The 19,282-nt window shown below is 39.0% G+C and overlaps 1 protein-coding gene across 8 annotated transcripts in view; it reads left to right on the top strand.

The window, feature by feature from the left end:
- Window positions 1-19,282, top strand: part of LOC129517739 (sorting nexin-12) — a 167,654-nt gene that overhangs the window by 49,651 nt on the left and 98,721 nt on the right. Inside the window, exon 5 of one of the 8 annotated variants that reach the window (XM_055337783.1) lies at window positions 15,701-16,084. The exons of 6 other annotated variants lie outside the window; for them this stretch is intronic. In XM_055337783.1, the coding sequence (XP_055193758.1) occupies window positions 15,701-15,883 (183 nt within the window). In that variant the 3' untranslated portion in view covers window positions 15,884-16,084. Of the gene's footprint in view, window positions 1-3,575; window positions 3,663-15,700; window positions 16,085-19,282 lie in introns of those variants that run through there. One more of the 8 variants, XM_055337786.1, reaches the window with a different exon arrangement.

Genomic DNA, 19,282 nt, shown 5'->3' on the forward strand with positions numbered 1-19,282 from the left:
TTGAAATTGACTATGGATCACAGTTTTGATAGGAATGTGTCTAGCAGATGTGATGAATTTTGGTACTTTTGTAATTAGAAACTTGGAGTTTTAAAAATGTATTGAGGGTCTTAAAAGCCATCTACGAAAAGCCCACAGCAAATATCATTCTCAATGGGGAAGCACTGGGAGCCTTTCCCCTAAGATCAGGAACAAGACAGGGATGTCCACTCTCACCACTGCTATTCAACATAGGAATAGAAGTCCTAGCCTCAGCTATCAGACAACAAAAAGAAATAAAAGGCATTCAAATTGGCAAAGAAGAAGTCAAACTCTCCCTCTTCACTGATGACATGATACTCTACATAGAAAACCCAAAAGCCTCCACCCCAAGATTGCTAGAACTCATACAGCAATTTGGCAGTGTGGCAGGATACAAAATCAATGCCCAGAAGTCAGTAGCATTTCTATACACTAACAATGAGACTGAAGAAAGAGAAATTAAGGAGTCAATCCCATTTACAATTGCACCCAAAAGCATAAGATACCTAGGAATAAACCTAACCAAAGAGGTAAAGGATCTATACCATAAAAACTATAGAACACTTCTGAAAGAAATTGAGGAAGACACAAAGAGATGGAAAAATATTCCATGCTCATGGATTGGAAGAATTAATATTGTGAAAATGTCAATGTTACCCAGGGCAATTTACACGTTTAATGCAATCCCTATCAAAATACCATGGACTTTCTTCAGAGAGTTGGAACAAATTATTTTAAGATTTGTGTGGAATCAGAAAAGACCCCGAATAGCCAGGGGAATTTTAAAAAAGAAAACCATAGCTGGGGCATCACAATGCCAGATTTCTGTACTACAAAGCTGTGGTCATCAAGACAGTGTGGTACTGGCACAAAAACAGACACATAGATCAATGGAACAGAATAGAGAACCCAGAAGTGGACCCTCAACTTTATGGTCAACTAATATTTGACAAAGCAGGAAAGACTATCCACTGGAAAAAAGACAGTCTCTTCAATAAATGGTGCTGGGAAAATTGGACATCCACATGCAGAAGAATGAAACTAGACCACTCTCTTTCACCATACACAAAGATAAACTCAAAATGGATGAAAGATCTTAATGTGAGACAAGATTCCATCAAAATCCTAGAGGAGAACACAGGCAACACCCTTTTTGAACTTGGCCACAGTAACTTCTTGCAAGATTCATCCATGAAGGCAAGAGAAACAAAAGCAAAAATGAACTATTGGGACTTCATCAAGATAAGAAGCTTTTGCACAGCAAAGGATACAGTCAACAAAACTCAAAGACAACCTACAGAATGGGAGAAGATATTTGCAAATGACCTATCAGATAAAGGGCTAGTTTCCAAGATCTATAAAGAACTTATTCAACTCAACAGCAAAGAAACAAACAATCCAATCATGAAATGGGCAAAAGACATGAACAGAAATCTCACAGAGGAAGACAGACATGGCCAACAAGCACATGAGGAAATGCTCCGCATCACTGGCCATCAGGGAAATACAAATCAAAACCACAATGAGATACCACCTCACACCAATGACAATGGGGAAAATTAACAAAGCAGGAAACCACAAATGTTGGAGAGGATGTGGAGAAAGGGGAACCCTCTTGCACTGTTGGTGGGAATGTGAACTGGTGCAGCCACTCTGGAAAACTGTGTGGAGGTTCCTCAAAGAGTTAAAAATAGATCTGCCCTAAAAAAAAAAAAAAAAAAGATCTGCCCTATGACCCAGCAATTGCACTGCTGGGGATTTACCCCAAAGATTCAGATGCAATGAAACGCCGGGACACCTGCACCCCGATGTTTCTAGCAGCAATGTCCACAATAGCCCTACTGTGGAAGGAGCCTCGGTGTCCATTGAAAGATGAATGGATAAAGAAGATGTGGTCTATGTATACAATGGAATATTACTCAGCCATTAGAAACGACAAATACCCACTATTTGCTTCGACGTGGATGGGACTGGAGGGTATTATGCTGAGTGAAATAAGTCAATCGGAGAAGGACAAACATTATATGGTCTCATTCATTTGAGGAATATAAAAAATAGTGAAAGAGAATAAAGGGGAAAGGAGAAAAAATGAGTGGGAAATATCAGAAAGGGAGACAGAACATGAAAGACTCCTAACTCTGGGAAACGAATAGGGGAGGTGGGCGGGGGGTGGGAGTGACTGGGTGACGGGCACTGAGGTGGGCACTTGACGGGATGAGCACTGGGTGTTATTCTATATGTTGGCAAATTGAACACCAATAAAAAATAAATTTATAAAAAAAAATGGTTTGAGGGCAGCCCGGGTGGCTCAGCGGTTTAGCGTCACCTTCAGCCCAGGGCGTGATTCTGGGGACCCGGAATCGAGTCCCACGTCGGGCTCCCTGCATGGAGCCTGCTTCTCCCTCTGCCTGTGTCTCTTCCTCTCTCTGTGTCTCTCATGAATACATAAATAAAGTCTTTAAAAATAAAAAAATAGGGATCCCTGGGTGGCGCAGCCGTTTGGCGCCTGCCTTTGACCCAGGGCGGGATCCTGGAGACCCGGGATCGAATCCCACATCGGGCTCCCAGTGCATGGAGCCTGCTTCTCCCTCTGCCTATGTCTCTGCCTCTCTCTATTTCTCTCTCTGTGACTATCATAAATAAATAAAAAAAATTTTAAAAAAATAAAAATGTATTGATTTGCGGGTCACCTGGGTGGCTTAGTGGTTGAACTTCTACCTTTGGCTCAGGTCGTGATCCCGGGGTCCTGGGATCTCGTTCCGCATCAGGCTCCCTGCAGGGAGCCTGCTTCTCTCTCTGCCTATGTCTCTGCCTCTCTCTGTGTGTCTCTCATGAATAAATAAATAAAATCTTCAAAAATGAATAAATATGTATTGATTTTTTTGAATAATCTTTTTTTCCGTTCTTTTCCAGAGCCACCTGAAACTCACAATATTTAGAAGACTATGTAGGATCTGATTAGTGTGAGGGTTTTGATCTCAATTGCCCTGACTCTATTTGATATGATTGTGTCTATGTCTTAGTAAGATATTTAGCTAGAAGCATAGGAGAAGAGAAAATGTAAAGCAAAAATGAGACTGAATTGGAGACCTAGGGTTCCAGTTATGAAAACCTTAGGAAGATTAACTGCTGTGCTGGTTATCTGGCACATGTTCAGTTCTATCTATCATTTGTTATGAATTGAAGGAACATTGAAATAATTGGATGCTGAGGTGCATAATTGCTGGCAATGGTATGGAGGAGGGGAGATGGTTAGCTGGCAAGGAGCCTTAGAGCTGTTTTTATATTAATACTGTATATTTGGTTTTGGTCAACAACAGCAGAAAAATTATTTATGATCATTCTGGGGACTTATTATGTTGATTTCTGCTCTGTAATAATATGAATGAGTTTAATGGTTACTCTTATCGATGTAATCTATCTATTTCTTTCTTTCTTTCTTTCTCTTTCTTTTCTTTCTTTCTTTTTCTTTCTTTCTTTCTTCTTTCTTCTTTCTTTCTTTCTTTCTTTCTTTCTTTCTTTCTTTCTTTTTCTTTCTTTTTTTGTCATTCTAGCAGCCATTAGAAAAATTATCACAAAAGGGCTATTGCAGTCCTCTTCATGATTTGTGACCTGGGTTATTGAGCTCTTGGGCTGCCAGAATTCCAGTTCATGAGGCAATCTGTGTCATTCTGGTCTAGCCAGGTGAGTAGTCCCTATGGGATAGTTTCTTATTCTCTAGAAAAGAACAAGAAAGAAAAAAATCAAAGAAGGGTAATATGGAAAAATAGAGATATGAATCTTAGGCCCTAGAGGAGAAGTTAAGGCCTGGGCTGTAAAGCAGCAAAACAGGCAGAGAGGACCCTGGGGGTTATGTACAAGTTTGGTAGAGTGGTATTCATGAAATATAAACACTGAGAAAATGAAATCTGTCTGGGACCTGGCTTGGCTTCAAGAATGAGGAAACTTAGATTGAACTGCAATAAAAATATCTATGAAGGCAGGGTTAAATAGGAAGGAAGTATGCTTTGAAGTTAAAATGGATCAAAATTTAATTGTAACAAAGTACCTTTTTCCAATGAAATATTAGCTATATAGAGATGAGAATCATATTGTGAAGATCTCTTTAATTTTTAAGAGTTAAGGGATGCCTGGGTGGCTCAGTGGTTGAGTGTCTGCCTTTGTCTTAGGGTGTGATGCTGGAGTCCCAGGATCGAGTCCCACATCAGGCTTCCTGCATGGAGCCTGCTTCTCCCTCTGCCTATGTCTCTGCCTTTCTCTCTCTCTCTCTGTCTCTCATGAATAAATAAATAAAATCTTTTTTTAATAAATAAAATCTTTTAAAAATATTTAAGAGTTAAGAGAATGAATCCTGCCCCTTTGACTTACTAGCTCTGTGTTCATGGGAAAATTGATACCTTCTCCAAGGCTCCGTTTCTTTACTTATCAAATAGATGGTTGTTTTAAGAATTCAGTGAAAAATTATATAAAGTGTATCACATGATGCCTGGCACATAACTAGAGCTCAATACATAGTCACTGTTATCAGGCAGTGGAAGGGAGAGTTGATGTTCAATAATGAAATGAATTATCTTTCACAGGTAGGTATTCACTTAGTTGTTTCTTGTCAGAGCAGCTTGCAGCAAGTTGTTTCAGGGTCAGGCGGTCTTGGAGATCAGGCTACAGTGAGTGTTAATTAGGCCAATTTGAAGCAGAGTGATTTCCTGTTTCCTGAATTGGTAACAAATTAGATCTCCTCTACACTTTCTTTCCAGAATAGTGCTTTTAATATTAGCATTTTTTGTTAGATTTACCATTAATGTTTTTAATACTTTTGTTTGTTTGACTTGGATCTTGAATTTTGAGGAAGACAGCAAAATGGTGAACAGGTTAGGTAGCCAGGCCATGCTATTTGAAAACAGAGAAGATGGTAAGAGTGTAAATGGTTAAGATTTCTCCATAGTTAGTGCGGATCACTTTCTAGACTGAATTTAGCAGCTCACTTGGCTGGGTAGAGTGAAGCAGAATGCCTGAGTTTGAAGCGTCACACAGAGCCTACAACAGAGGTTCTAATGAGACTTTAAATGTATATTTAAAGTATACAATTCAATTGTATCATTCAATGTATTGATCTTTTCAAAGAACCAGCTTTTGGTTTCATTGATTTTTTCTATTGATTTCCTGTTTTCAATTTTATTGATTTCTACTCTAATTCTTACTATTTCTTTCCTTCTGCTTGGATCTAATTTGCTCTACTCTTCTTTTTCTAGTTTTCTAAGGTGGAAACTTAGATTATCTATTTTAGGTCTTTCTTCTTTTCTTTCTTTTTTTTAAAGTTTGTTTATTTATTTAAGTAATCTGTACCCTCAGTGTGGGGATCAAACTCACAACCCTGAGATCAAGAGTTGCATGCTCTTCCAGCTAAGCAAGACAGGTGCACCTCTTTTCTAATACATGCATTCAGTGCTATAAATTCTTCTCTAAGCACTGGTTTTGCTCTATTCCACACATTTTGATAAGTTGTGTTTTCACTTTCATTTAGTAAAAATATTTTCCTAATTTCTCTTGAGATTTCTTCTTTGACTTGTGTGTTGTTTAGAAGTGTGTTGTTTAATCTCCACATATTTTGGGATTTTCCAGTTATCTTTTTGTTATTGATTTCTGGTTTAATTCCGTGGCTACCAGGCGACAGAAATCTCATGAATCTTATTTCTTTAGATTTGGTTCTTTAAATTGTGAAGATGTGTTTTATGGCCCAGAATGTGATTTTTCCTGGTGAATGTTCCCAGTAAGCTTGAGAAGGACATATAATCTGCTCTTGTGGGATAAAGTAGTCTACAGACGTCAAATATATCCAATTGATGGCTGGTGCTGTTGAATTCAACTATATCCTTACCGATGTTCTGACTGCTGCCTCTGTCCATTTCTGATTGAGGGGTATTGAAGTTCCCATTGAAGATCCTAGATGCATCTATTTCTTTTGAAATGCTATTAGTTTTTGCCTCATATAATCAATCTATGCTCTGTTGTTAGCTGCATACACGTTCAAGATTGTTATACCTTCTTGGCGAAGTGACCCTTTCTATCATGATGCAGTGGTCGTCTTTATCCCTGATAACTTTCCTTGTTTTGAAGTCTGCTCTGTATGAAATTAATATAACTACTCTTGCTTTCTTTTGATTAGTGTTAGCATGGCATATTTTCCTCCATCTATTTACTTTTAATCTATATGTCTTTATATTTAAGGTGGGTTTCTTGTAGACCACACATAGCCGGATCTTGTTTTTTGATCCACTCTGACAATCTCTTTTCATTGGTACATTTAGGGCAGCCCGGTGGCGCAGCGGTTTAGCGCCGCCTGCAGCCCGGAGTGTGATCCTGGAGACTGGGGATCGAGTCCCACATCGGGTTCCCTGCATGGAGCCTGCTTCTCCCTCTGCCTGCCTCTCTCTCTGTGTGTCTCTATGAATAAATAAATAAAATCTTTTAAAAAAATAATTGGTACATTTAGACCATTAACATTAAAGTGATAATATTTAGCATATTTGTTAGTGTTTTGTGTTTGTTATCCTTTTGTTTTTTTCATTATTTTTCTTCTACTCTTTTTCTGTCTTTTGTGGTTTTAATTGGACACTTTATATGATTCTATTTTTGTCTCCTTAGCGTATCAATTATACTTTTTTAAACCTTTTTTTAGTGGTTACCTTAGAGTTTCCCATACACATTTACAAGTAATCTAAGTCCACTTTTCAACCGCTGAGCTACCCAGGCATCCCAAGTCCACTTTTCAAATAACAAAATAACAGATAATACTATACTACCTCACAGGTAGTGTGTGTACCTTATAGTAACAAAATAATCTTAATTCTTTCCTCCCATCCTTTGTATCATTGCTGTCATTCATTTTACCTATGATAATCAGGATACACACAGACACATATACATGCAGTACACACACACAATCATACATAAATGGATACATTATTATTATAATTTTGAGCAAACTGTTGTCTATTAGATTAATCAAGAATAAGAAGAATTTCTTCTGTTACTTTTTCTCTTTCTTCTTCTGGTATTTCCATTATGAATATATTACACTTTAAATTTATGGTCTGATAATTCTAACATCTGGTTCTGGTTCTATGTTTACTTTATTTCTTCAAACTATATTTTTTGCCATTTGCTATGCCTTCTAATTTTTTGGTGGAAAACAGACATGATGTGCTAGGTAAAAGGAACTTTGGTAAATAGGCCTGTGGTAATGTACTGGTGAAGTGTGGCAGGAGGGGAAGCATTTTACAGTCCTATGATTAGGCTTCAGTTTTTTAGTAGCCTGTGCCCCTGGGCTGCGAACTTGTGTCTCTCAGTTTTTTCTCCCACCCCTTAGGTGTTACAGGGTTGCTAGAGGGGTCAGGAGGTGGGTATTTTCCTTCCTCCAGGTTGGTTATGCTCTGTTTGGCTGCCATAAAATAGTTTATCTGGAGGGCAGGCCTTTTTAGATAGAACAGAATGGTGTGGCATATTTTAGAATAATTACTTTCCTCTCCTCTTGCTGGAATCCTGAGGAAATTTTTCATTAGTCTTCCCTGTAAGAATCTGGAAGTAAAACTCACAAAATTGTAGGGGTCCCCCATGATTGGGTCTCCCTAGATTTTTAAAAAGAATAGATTTATTTATTTGTTTGTTTGTTTGTTTGAGAGAGATCTAGAGAGAGAATTGTAGGGAGGGGCAGAGGGAAAGGAAGAGAGAATCCAAGCAGATTCTGTGCTGAGCCCCAACACAGGGCTTAGTCTCATGACCCTGAGATCAAGGCCAGAGCCAAAATCAGGAGTCGGCCAGTTAACTGTGCCACCCAGGCGCTTCATCTCCTTGGATTTTTTAAAAATATTTTATTTATTTATTTATTTATTTATTTATTTATTTATTTATTTATTTATGAGAGAGAGAGAGAGAGAGGCAGAGACCTAGGTAGAGGGAGAAGCAGGCTCCATGCAAGGAGCCCGATGTGGGACTTGATCCCAGATCCTGGGATCACACCCTGAGCCAAAGACAGACACTCAACTGCTGAGCCACCCAGGCGTCCCAGGATTATTATTATTTTTTTTTTATCTCTTAGGCTTGTCTACTCTGAGCCTCTAGCATTTCGTCAATTATAGTTCAGATTTTTCTATGCCAGTACTGGTTCCTGCAGAGGTTTTTGCTCTGGTAAGTTACGATTCTCTGTGTCTACCTATCTTTCCAGTTTAGGGGGCTGTGGTTTGCCTTGTGACCTTACTTTTCTGACAGATCTAGGAAGAGTTGTTGATTTTCCAGTTTATTAAGCTTTCTACTTATTAGGATAGAGTGGCAACTACTAAACTCCTTATGAGCCAGCCTGGAAATTGGAAGTCTCCTTTGTCAATTTTTGTTTTGAGATAAGGAGAAGAGAGCAGGTGAGTGGTGGTGAGGGGAGGGAGGGCCAGCCAGAAGGAGAGAATCTTAAGCAGGCTCCATGCCCAGTGCAGAGCATGACGGGGCTCAGTCTCACGACACTGAGATCATGACCCGAGCTGAAATCGAGTCAGAGCTTAACTGACTGAGCCACCCAGGTGCTCCTCCTTTGTCAATTTTTTAATTGGACTATTTGTCTTATTATCAAATTGTTAAGAGTTTATATAATAGTCCCTTAACATATATATAATTTGCATTTTTTTTCTCTCATTCTGTGAGTTGTCTTTTTATTCTCGTTTTTTTCTGTTGCTCCCTGGAAGTTTAATACCTTCTTTCCTCATTGTCCTGGAGAAGCTCAACCTTTGCCTCTGAATTTGAGTTATTTTTCCCCATATCTTTTTTTTTAAAGATTTTACTTATTTATTTATGACAGACAGAGAGAGAGAGAGGCAGAGACACAGGCAGAAGGAGAAGCAGGCTCTACACAAAGAGCCTGATGCGGGACTCAATCCTGCGACTCTGGGATCACGCCCTGAGCCAAAGGCAGATGCTCAACCGCTGAGCCACCCAGGCGCCCCTTTTCCCCCATATCTTTGAACCACTTTCTATGCCAACACCTTTTGATGAGCTGTCATCTCTCAAACAAGATCTGATGGCAGGAACTAGGGAATTTTTGTCTTCCGTGTTTTTGATAACCTTTTTTTACTGTTCTGTGACATAACAGTCATTGACGTCCTTGAGTTAGGAAGCCGAGATTCAGAACACGTGGTGTGACCAGGGATTTAGAATGGAGAGGATCTAATACCTCTCAGTTTTTGACTCTTTATATCAGGGAGAGTAAAATACAACTTATTGTCTAAATAAATCATCCTCTAATTCTCCCCAGGTAAATTTTTATGCTTAAAACATAGTTTCCCTGCTGAATTGTGTGGCTCAAATTCATAACCCTAAAATCAAGAGTCACATGCTCTTCTGAATAAGCCAGCGAGGTGCCCCTGAATTGCGTTTTTACAAGTGTGGGTGAGGTACCTGTGCACTGCTTTGCCTAAGCAGTTATTCTCATAATGAAAGTAGTGTCTCAGATGTGTTTTATATTCTCCTGGAGCATTCTAAAATTTGGGCCTGTGAGATTACCTTCAAGGATAAAATTAGATAAGCTGATTACATTTGGAGAGATCTTCATAATACTGGATGTCTTAGGCTTAAAAACTATAAGAAAATTAATTTAGATGCAGTTTATAGCTATGACTTCCTTATCCTTCTTGTTCAAGCTCTTCAGTTTCTGTTTATATTGAGTATTTCATTTCTTATCCTCCTGGAATCTGGCATAGACCATCTTGCCATGGATCCTTTAACTGATGAAGGAGGAGAATCTTTTTAATCTCTTGATATGTCCTTGGAAGGACCAAAGTTTTTAATTTTGGTTAAGTACAGTTTGTCTGTTTTTTCCTTTGGTTACTTGTAATTTGGTGTCATAACTAAGAATTCATCACCCAATTCAAGGTAATGAAGATTTATACTTATGTTACATTTAGATCTTTGATCCATTCTGAGTTAATTTTGTCTATGATGTGAGGTAAGGATCCAACTTTATCTTTTGCATGTAGCTATCCTGGGTCCCTTAAATTTCCATATGAATTTTAGGTTCAGCTTATAAAATTTCTGCAAAGAAACAACCTAGAATTTTGATAGAGATTGCATTGAATCTGTGGATCAATTGGGGAATATGGACATTTTAACAATGTTATGTCTAATAATCCATGAAATGGGATGTCTTTCCATTTATTTAGGTTTTATTCCAGTTCTTTTAGCAATGTTTTATAGTTCTAGAGTATAAGTTTTATACTGCTTTTCATAAATTTATTCACAATTCTTTTATTTTTTAATGCTGCTATAAATGGAATTGTTTCCTTAATTTCATTTTTGTTTTTTGTAAGTGTGCAAGCATATAGAAATACCACCAATTTCTGTATATTTATCTCATATCCTGCACCCTTGCTGAGTTCATTTCTTAGTACTAATTGTTTTTTTTAAATTATTTTTTTAAATTTTTATTTATTTATGATAGTCACAGAGAGAGAGGCAGAGACACAGGCAAAGGGAGAAGCAGGCTTCATGCACCAGGAGCCCGACGTGGGATTCGATCCTGGAGCCCGACGTGGGATTCGATCCTGGGTCTCCAGGATCGCGCCCTGGGCCAAAGGCAGGCGCCAAACCACTGCGCCACCCAGGGATCCCGTACTAATTGTTTTTTAGTGGATTTCTTAGGGTTTTCTATATATAAGACCATGTCATCTACAGAGATATTTTTACTTTTTTTTCCAGTCTGGAGGGCCTGCATTTCTTTTTCTTGCCTAATTGCCTTGTCTATATCCTTCAGTACAATGTTGAATACAAGTGGCAAGAGTAGACATATTTGTCTTGCTCCTGAACTTAGGGAAAAGCATTCAGTTTTTCACCATTAAATATTATGTTAGCTGTGGGTTTTTCATACATGCCCTTTACCAAGTTGAGGAAGTTCTCTTTGCTCCTATTTTATTGAGTGTTTTATCATAAAGAGGTTTTGTTTAAATTTTTTTTAATTTATTTATTTATGATAGTCAGAGAGAGAGAGAGAGAGAGGCAGAGACACAGGCAGAGGGAAAAGCAGGCTCCATGCACCGGGAGCCCGATATGGGATTCGATCCCGGGTCTCCAGGATCGCGCCCTGGGCCAAAGGCAGGCGCCAAACCGCAGCGCCACTCAGGGATCCCTCATAAAGAGGTTTTGAAATTTATCAGTTTTCTGTGTCTATTTAGATGATCGTGTGGTTTTTGTTCTTTATTCTATTGATACAGCGTTTTGCACTAATTGATTTCTGTATGTTAAACCAACATTGCATTCTTGGGATAAATCTTACGTAGTCATGTTTTTTGTATGTATGTGTCTATAGTCATGAGAGATTCTGGTCTGTAATTTTCTTGTCCAGCGGTGTCTTTGGTTTTGATATCAGGGTAACACTAACCTCATAGAGCAAGTTGGGAAGTATTCTCTCTTATTTATTTATTTTTTGGAAGAGTTTGTGAAAAATTAGTATTAACTCTTCTTAAGTGTTTGGTAGAATTCGCTAGTGAAGCCCTCTGTGTCTGGGCTTTTCTTCATGGGAAGCATTTTGATCACAACTTCAATCTTTTTATTTATTTAGGTATATTCAGATTTTTAAATTTTCCCTTGAGTCATTTCAGTTACTGTGTGTATTTCTAGGGATTTGTCCATTTCATCTAATTTGTCAATACATTTGTTCATAGTACTGCCTAGTAATCTATTTTGTATTTCGAATGTGAATAGTTATTCCCCACTTTCATCCTGATTTTATTTTATTTTTTTTAATTTTTATTTATTTTATGATAGTCACACAGAGAGAGAGAAAGAGGCAGAGACATAGGCAGAGGGAGAAGCAGGCTCCATGCACCGGGAGCCCGACGTGGGATTCGATCCGGGGTCTCCAGAATCGCGCCCTGGGCCAAAGGCAGGCGCCAAACCGCTGCGCCACCCAGGGATCCCATTATTTATTTATTCATGAGAGACACAGAGAGAGAGGCAGACACAGGCAGAGGGAGAAGCAGTCTCCATGCAGGGAGCCTGATGTGGGACTCAATCCTAGGACTGCAGGATCATGCTCTGGGCAGAGGGCAGGCGCCAAACCGCTGCGCCACCCAGGGATCCCATTATTTATTTATTCATGAGAGACACAGAGAGAGAGGCAGACACAGGCAGAGGGAGAAGCAGTCTCCATGCAGGGAGCCTGATGTGGGACTCAATCCTAGGACTGCAGGATCATGCTCTGGGCAGAGGGCAGGCACTAAACCACTGAGCCACCCAGGCGTCCCAGATTTTTTTTATTTTTAAGTGATCTCTGACTCAACATGGGGTTCAGACTTACAACCCTGAGATTGAAAGTCGTATGCTCTACTGACTGAGCCAGCCAGATGCCCAGTAGCATTTTATTCTTAAAGTCCATTTTGTCCAATATTAGTCCAGCAGTTCTGGCTTTCTTATGGTTGCTGTTTTGTGTGGTATATATTTTTCCATCCTTTTACTTTCAACCTATTTGTATCTTTTATCTAGTGTTTTTCCTGAAGATAGCATATATTTGGATCTTGGTTTTTTTATCCATTCGACAATAACTGCCTTTTGATTGGTTGTTTAATTCATTCACATTTAATAATATTATTTATATAGTTGGATTATATCTGTCATTTTAGTTTCTATTTTCTCTATGGTTCATCTCTGTGTTTGTTTCTCCAGTATTCCTTTACTACTTTGTTTTGTATTAAGTGAATATTTTCTAGTGTAATGCTTTCTTTTTTTAAGATGAATTTTTATTTTATTTTATTTATTAATAATAGTCAGAATTTCATCTTAAATAGATTGTTGTGGTGGGTGGGGGTGAAAAGTCTTGGCCAAGATCCAAGGCTGGGAGACTGGTAAGGATACATTTGTTATATCATGTACAAGATGATGAGGGCCTAAACTAGGGCAGTTGTAGGGTTGGACAGGATGGATTCTAGAGACTTTCAGGAGAGTAGAATAAAACCTTAGTGATCTCAGGGTCCTGGAATCGAGCCCCCTATCAGGCTCCCTGCTCACTGGGGAGTCTGCTTCTCCCTCTACCTGCCCTCTCCCTCTATCCCTACTCCTGTGCTCGCTTTCTCTCTCTCTCTCTCTCTCTCTCTCTCTCTCTCTCTCTCTCTCTCTCCTCTCTCTCAAATAAATAAGTAAATCTTAAAAAAAATAAAACCTTAGTGAAAGGAGCACCTGTTGGCTCAGTTGGTAGAGCATGTGACTTTTGATCTTGGAGCCATGAGTTTGAGCCCCACATTGGGTATAGAGCTTACTTTTAAAAAAAACCAAAACCTTAGTGAGAAATAAGATGTGTATGTTAGTAGCAGCACTGTTGAGTAAGAGGATGACTTGCAAGTTTCTGGCTTGACCTAGAAGGAAAGTGGTACCACAAACTGAGATAAGGAATATAGGAGGAACAGGCTTGGTGGTCAGGGTGACAATAAGTTCAATTTCAGACATGTTTAGGGGCATTTAAGAAGAGGCATTAATCAGGTAATAGGATATGAGATTTTGAAGTTCAGGGGAGAGATGATGGCAGGAAGTAAAAATTTAAAGACTATCAGCACTTAGGTAATTATTAAAAGCATGGGAATATATGAGATTATGCTTAGGGTGATTGTAGCAGGAGGGATAAGCTAAGGTTGGTTTCCAAAGGAGTGTTTAGAGGTTGGGTTAAGGAATAGCCCAGAAAGGAGATTTCTATCCTTGATTCTTTTTTTAGTCATATTTACACATTCTCTGTGAGAAATTTCATCTATACTCATGACTTTAAGTACCCTTTTTTTCAAGATCCATTTTAGTATTTCTTTCTTTTTAAAAAAATTTAATCACACAGTGCTCATCATGACAAGTGTGCTCCTTAATCCTCATCACCTATTTCATTCATCCCTCACCCACCTCTCCTCTGGAACCATTAGTTTATTCACTATAGTTAAGAGTCTGTTTCTTGGTTTTCCTCTCTCCCTTTTTTCCCCTAGGTTCATTTGTTTTGTTCCTTAATTTCCACATCTGAGTGAAATCGTATGGTATTTGTCTTTTTTTGACTGACTTATTTCTCTTAGCATAATACTCTCTAGCTCCATCCACATCATTGCAAATGGCAAGATGTGACTCTTTTTATGGCTGAGTAATGTTCCATTGTACATATATACCACCTCTTCTTTATTCATTCATCAGTCAGTGGACACTGGGCTATTTCCATAATTTGGCTATTGTAGATAATGCTGCCATAGAGGCACCTGGGTGGCTCAGTCAGTTAAGCATGTGCCTTCAGCTCAGGTCATGATCTCGGGGTCCTGGGATCAAGCCCTGTATCAGACTCCCTGCTCAGTGGAGAGTCTGCTTCTCCCTCTCCCTCTGCCTCTCCCCACTGTTCATACTCTCTCACACACACTTTCTCTCTCAAATAAATTAACAAAATCTTTTTAAAAAGATAATGCTGCTATAAACATCAGGGTGCACATATCCCTTTGAATTAGTATTTTTGTACTCTAGGTAAATACCTAGTAGTGCAATTGCTGGATTGTAGGGTAGTTCTATTTTTAATGTTTTAAGGGACTGCCATATTGTTTTCCAGAGCAGCTGCACCAGTTCACATTCCCACCAACAGTGCAAGAGGGTTCCCCTTTCTCCACATCCTCTCCAACATCCATTGTTTCTTGTGTTGTTGATTTTAGCCATTCTGATGGGTGTAAGGTGATAACTCATTGTATTTTTTTCTTTTCTTTATTTTTTAAAAGATCTCTTAAAATTTATTTGACAGAGAGAGAGAGAGAGAGAGAGCACAAGTGGGGCAAACCGCAGAGGGATAGGGAGAAGTAGGCTTCTTGCTGAGGGAGCTTGATCCTAGGACCCTGGGATCATGACCTGAGCTGAAGGCAGATGCTCTACCGACTGAGCCACCCAGGAGTCCCAGGACTTTATTTTTTAAAGTAATCTCCACACTCAATGTGGAGCTGGAATTCACAACCCCACAATCAAGAGTTGCACTCTCCACTGCCTGAGCCAACCAGGCACCCAAGTAGCTCATTGTAGTTTTAATTTGCATTTCCCTGATTATAAGTGATGATGAGCATCTTTTCATGTGTCTGTTGGCCATCTGTAGATCTTCTTTGGAGAAATGTCTGTGTCTTCTCAGTTTTTAATTGGATTATTCATTTTTGGGTGGTTAGTTTTATAAGTCTTTTATATATTTTGGCTACTAACCCTTTATTAAATATGTCATTTGTGAATATCTTCCCCCATTCCATAGGTTGCCCTTTAGTTTTGTTGATTGCTTCCTTCACTGTGCAGAAGCTTTTTATTTTGGTGTGGTCCCAATGGTTTATTTTTGCTTTTGTTTTCCTTGCCTCAGGGAACCTATCTAGAAAAAAGTTGCTATGGCCAGTGTCAGAGAAATTATTGCTTGTGCTCTTTTCTAGGATAATTTTAGTATTTCTTATTGCCTAGTGGATTCTTCTCCCCTAAATGTTTCAGGTGTAACAGCACAGACTTAAACTTTTTACCTCAAATAACATTAGCATCATCAACAACAATAATCAAAAATAATAGATTATATTTATTGAGCATTTACTATATGCTTAATATGATTCTAAGTGCTTTATATATTTTTAAAGATTTTATTTATTTATTTATTTATTTATTTATTTATTTATTTATTTCACAGAATGAGAGAGAGAGAACACAAGCAGGAGAAGCTACAGGCAGAGGAGAGGGAAAAGCAGATGCCCCACTGAACGGGAGCCTGATGCAGGGCTCCATCCCAGGACCCTGGGATTATGAGCTGAGCCAAAGGCAGATGCTTAACCAACTGAGCCACCCAGGCGCCCAAGTGCTTTATTTATTTTAACTCATTTTCTCACAACAGCTTGATGAGGTGGTATATTATTATCTCCATTTTCTAGATGAGGATACTGACATGTGGAAAGGCAGGTATCTGCTCAAGTCTTACAGAATAGTAAGGGGCTGTGCCTGAATTCAAACCTAAGCCGTCTGGCTCCAGAGCCTACTCTTACCACTGTGCTCTACTACCTTTCTTTTTTAAAAAAGAGATTTATTTATTCAGAGAGAGAGAGAGAGAGAAGCAGGCTCCAAGCAGGGAGCCCGACGTGGGACTCAATCCCGGGTCTCCAGGATCACACCCTGGGCTGCAGGCGACGCTAAACCACTGCGCCACCGGGGCTGCCCTCTACTACCTTTCTTAAACTTCTTATCCAACATATGTCCTCAGCTTCAGTTAATGTCACCATCTCTGTAGTTCTCTAAGCTAGCAAATTCAGTGTCATCTCCTTGACTTATCCCTAGTCCTTATCCTGAACACTATATACACTGTTGTTTTATCTGTTCTCTAGACTTTCTAATTTAAACCCTTGTCTATTTTTATTTAGACTATTACAGTAGCCCCCTCTATAATCTTCCTGCCTCCTATCTCTTTCTATCCCAGCTTTCTTCTACATTTTGCTGTAGTGGCTATTTTACTAATCATTTCTTTGCTTAAAATTCTCTGTTTGTGGGGCCCCTGAGTGGCTCAGTTGGTTAAGTGTCTGTCTCTTGATTTCAGTCTCAAGGTCTTGGGATTGAGCCCCATGTCAGGCTCCTTGCTCATTGGGGAATCTGCTTAAGGATTTTCTCTCCCTCTCCCTCTGCCCCTCCCCTATTTGTGCTTGCATGCTCATGCACGTTCTCATTCTCTCTCAAAATAAAGGTCTCTGTTCAAGTTCCTAAAAAAGTTAAACACAGAATTACCATATGACTCCTAGGCATATATTCAAGAGAATTGAAAACAGGTTTTCAAATGAAAACTTGTACGTGAATGTTCATAACAGCATTATTAATCATAGTCAGGAAGTGGAAACAACATAGATGTCCATCAACTATTGGGCAGGTAGACAAAATGTGTTATATTCATACAGTGGAACAGTGTTCAGCCAAAACAGGGAATGAATGAAGAACTGATACATGCTGCAACACAGATGAACTAAACCTAAACTTAAGTGAAAGAAGCCAGACAAGAAAAAAGCCTCATACTGTGTGATCCCATTTATATGAAATACTTACAGTAGACAAGTACTTAGAGATGAAAAACAGATTAGTGGTTGCTCAGAGCTTAGGGCTAAGAGGGCAATGGGAAGTGACTGCTTAATGGGCACATGGTTTCTTTTTTGAGTGATGATTACACAGCAAAGTGAATGTACTGGAAGCTACTGAATTGTACACTTTAAAATGGTTAAAATGGTGAATTTTATGTTATGTGAATTTTACCTCAATTAAAAATACCCTCTTATTTCTGTTACATACAGGATAACGTTTAAATTCTTTAACTTGGCACACAAAGTCTCTAGTCTCAATACAGTGTATTGAGAGGAATATGTGTTCCTTTCACAAATATTCTATATATATTGAATGTAAAACTTCCCTTTTGTATCTCTGTGTCTTTACATATACTAACATTCTTCTATTCTACTAGGCAAACTTGTACTCATTTTGGAATATCCTTCAAAGTGTTGCAAACCAAGAAATAGACTTTTTTTTAAAATTTTTTATTTATTAATGATAGTCACACACACAGAGAGAGAGAGAGAGGCAGAGACATAGGCAGAGGGAGAAGCAGGCTCCATGCACCGGGAGCCCGACGTGGGATTCGATCCTGGGTCTCCAGGATCACGCCCTGAACCAAAGGCAGGCGCCAAACCACTGCGCCACCCAGGAATCCCGACTTTAAAAAAAAAAAAAGATTATTTATTTAGAGAGAGCATACTTGAGCAGAGGGAGGGGCAGAGGAAGAGGGAGAGAAAATCTCAAGCAGACTCCCTGCTGAGCAGAGCCTGGTGTGGGAGTCCATTACATGACCCTGGGATCATGGCCTGAGCTGAAATCAAGAGTTGGATGCTTAACTGACTAAGCCACCCAGGTGCCCCAAGAAATGGACTCTTAACTGTAGAGAACAAACTGATGCCTTCTAGGGAGGAGGTTGGTGTAGGAATGGGTTAAATAGGTGATGAGGATTAAGGGATGCACTTGTGATGAGCATCAGATATTGTATGGAAGTGTCGCATCATTATATTGTACACCTGAAACTAATATTACACTGTATAATTAACTGGAATTTAAATAAAAACTTTAAAAAGAAGTATTGCTCTAATGTGAAGCTTTTCCTAGCTACCCTAGGTATACTTAATTGTTCCCTGGTTTATGTTCCCATAGCACTTTATTTGTATTTCTGTACTAGCACTTAGCTTAATTGTTTTGTACCTTGTCAGTTAATATATTTGTTTCCCACTTGATAAGTTTCAAACTTTTTTGGAGGTTATAGATGATGGAATATAAACTGGACTCTCCCTTAAAAATGCACATATATGTATATATTTACACAGTTCATGTCATGTAATATCAGGGCCCACGAACCTTCCAAAGGGCACAGACCCATGTTATCTTCATTAGAATCACCTGGAATTCTGGTTTAAAAGGTCAATTCCCAGGTCCCACGCCTAGTTACTGAATCAGGATCTTTGGAAGTGGGCCCCAAAGATTTTGAACAATCCCCGCAGTTGATACTTCTGTTTGCTAAACTTTGAGAACCCCTGTCCTGGGTTATGGGCCCCCACAGTGACAGAGTTTTTAAGGTGAAGAGTAGATCTTACTAATCTTTGCATCTTATTCATCCTAAAATCTCATGCTATAATAGAGAGGGGAACATGAAAGGGATCATTTCCAGCCATGGTGGTCAGAAAAGGTAGCAATAGGAGATGAGAATGTTCTGGCCGTTGGCAAATAGGTAGGTTTTCAGTAAGTGATGGGAAACATTGCAGGCAAAGAGACTGGCAGAGGCAAGGAAGAGTGGCTAGAAAGAGCAATGTGTATTCATAGAACTGGTTGGATAGTGGGAAATACAATTAGAAAAGAGGTTTATTTAGTCATTACTTATTGCCCTCTTATAATGTACAAGACACTATGCAGCATGTTGAGATTAAAAATATCAATAGGACATGGCTTTTGCTGTTAAGGAATAAAGAAAATCTAGTAGTAGGGGAAACATAAACATAGAAAATGTAATAAAGTATAGCAATGGAGAGTGAGATTAGAGACATCTTCACAGAGGTGGTAATTAAGTGGAGACAGAGAATGAGTAAGCAGTTACAAAGTTTACAAGGTCAGGATGGGTATTTCAGAAGATATTAAATTACCCAGGCATGCTGTGGTAAAACAGCATGGCCCATTCTTGTAACTGAAAATAGATTGTATAGGTGAA

This window comes from Nyctereutes procyonoides, unplaced genomic scaffold (genome assembly GCF_905146905.1).
Source record: "Nyctereutes procyonoides isolate TBG_1078 unplaced genomic scaffold, NYPRO_anot_genome, whole genome shotgun sequence".
NCBI classification, from domain to species: Eukaryota; Metazoa; Chordata; class Mammalia; order Carnivora; family Canidae; genus Nyctereutes; species Nyctereutes procyonoides.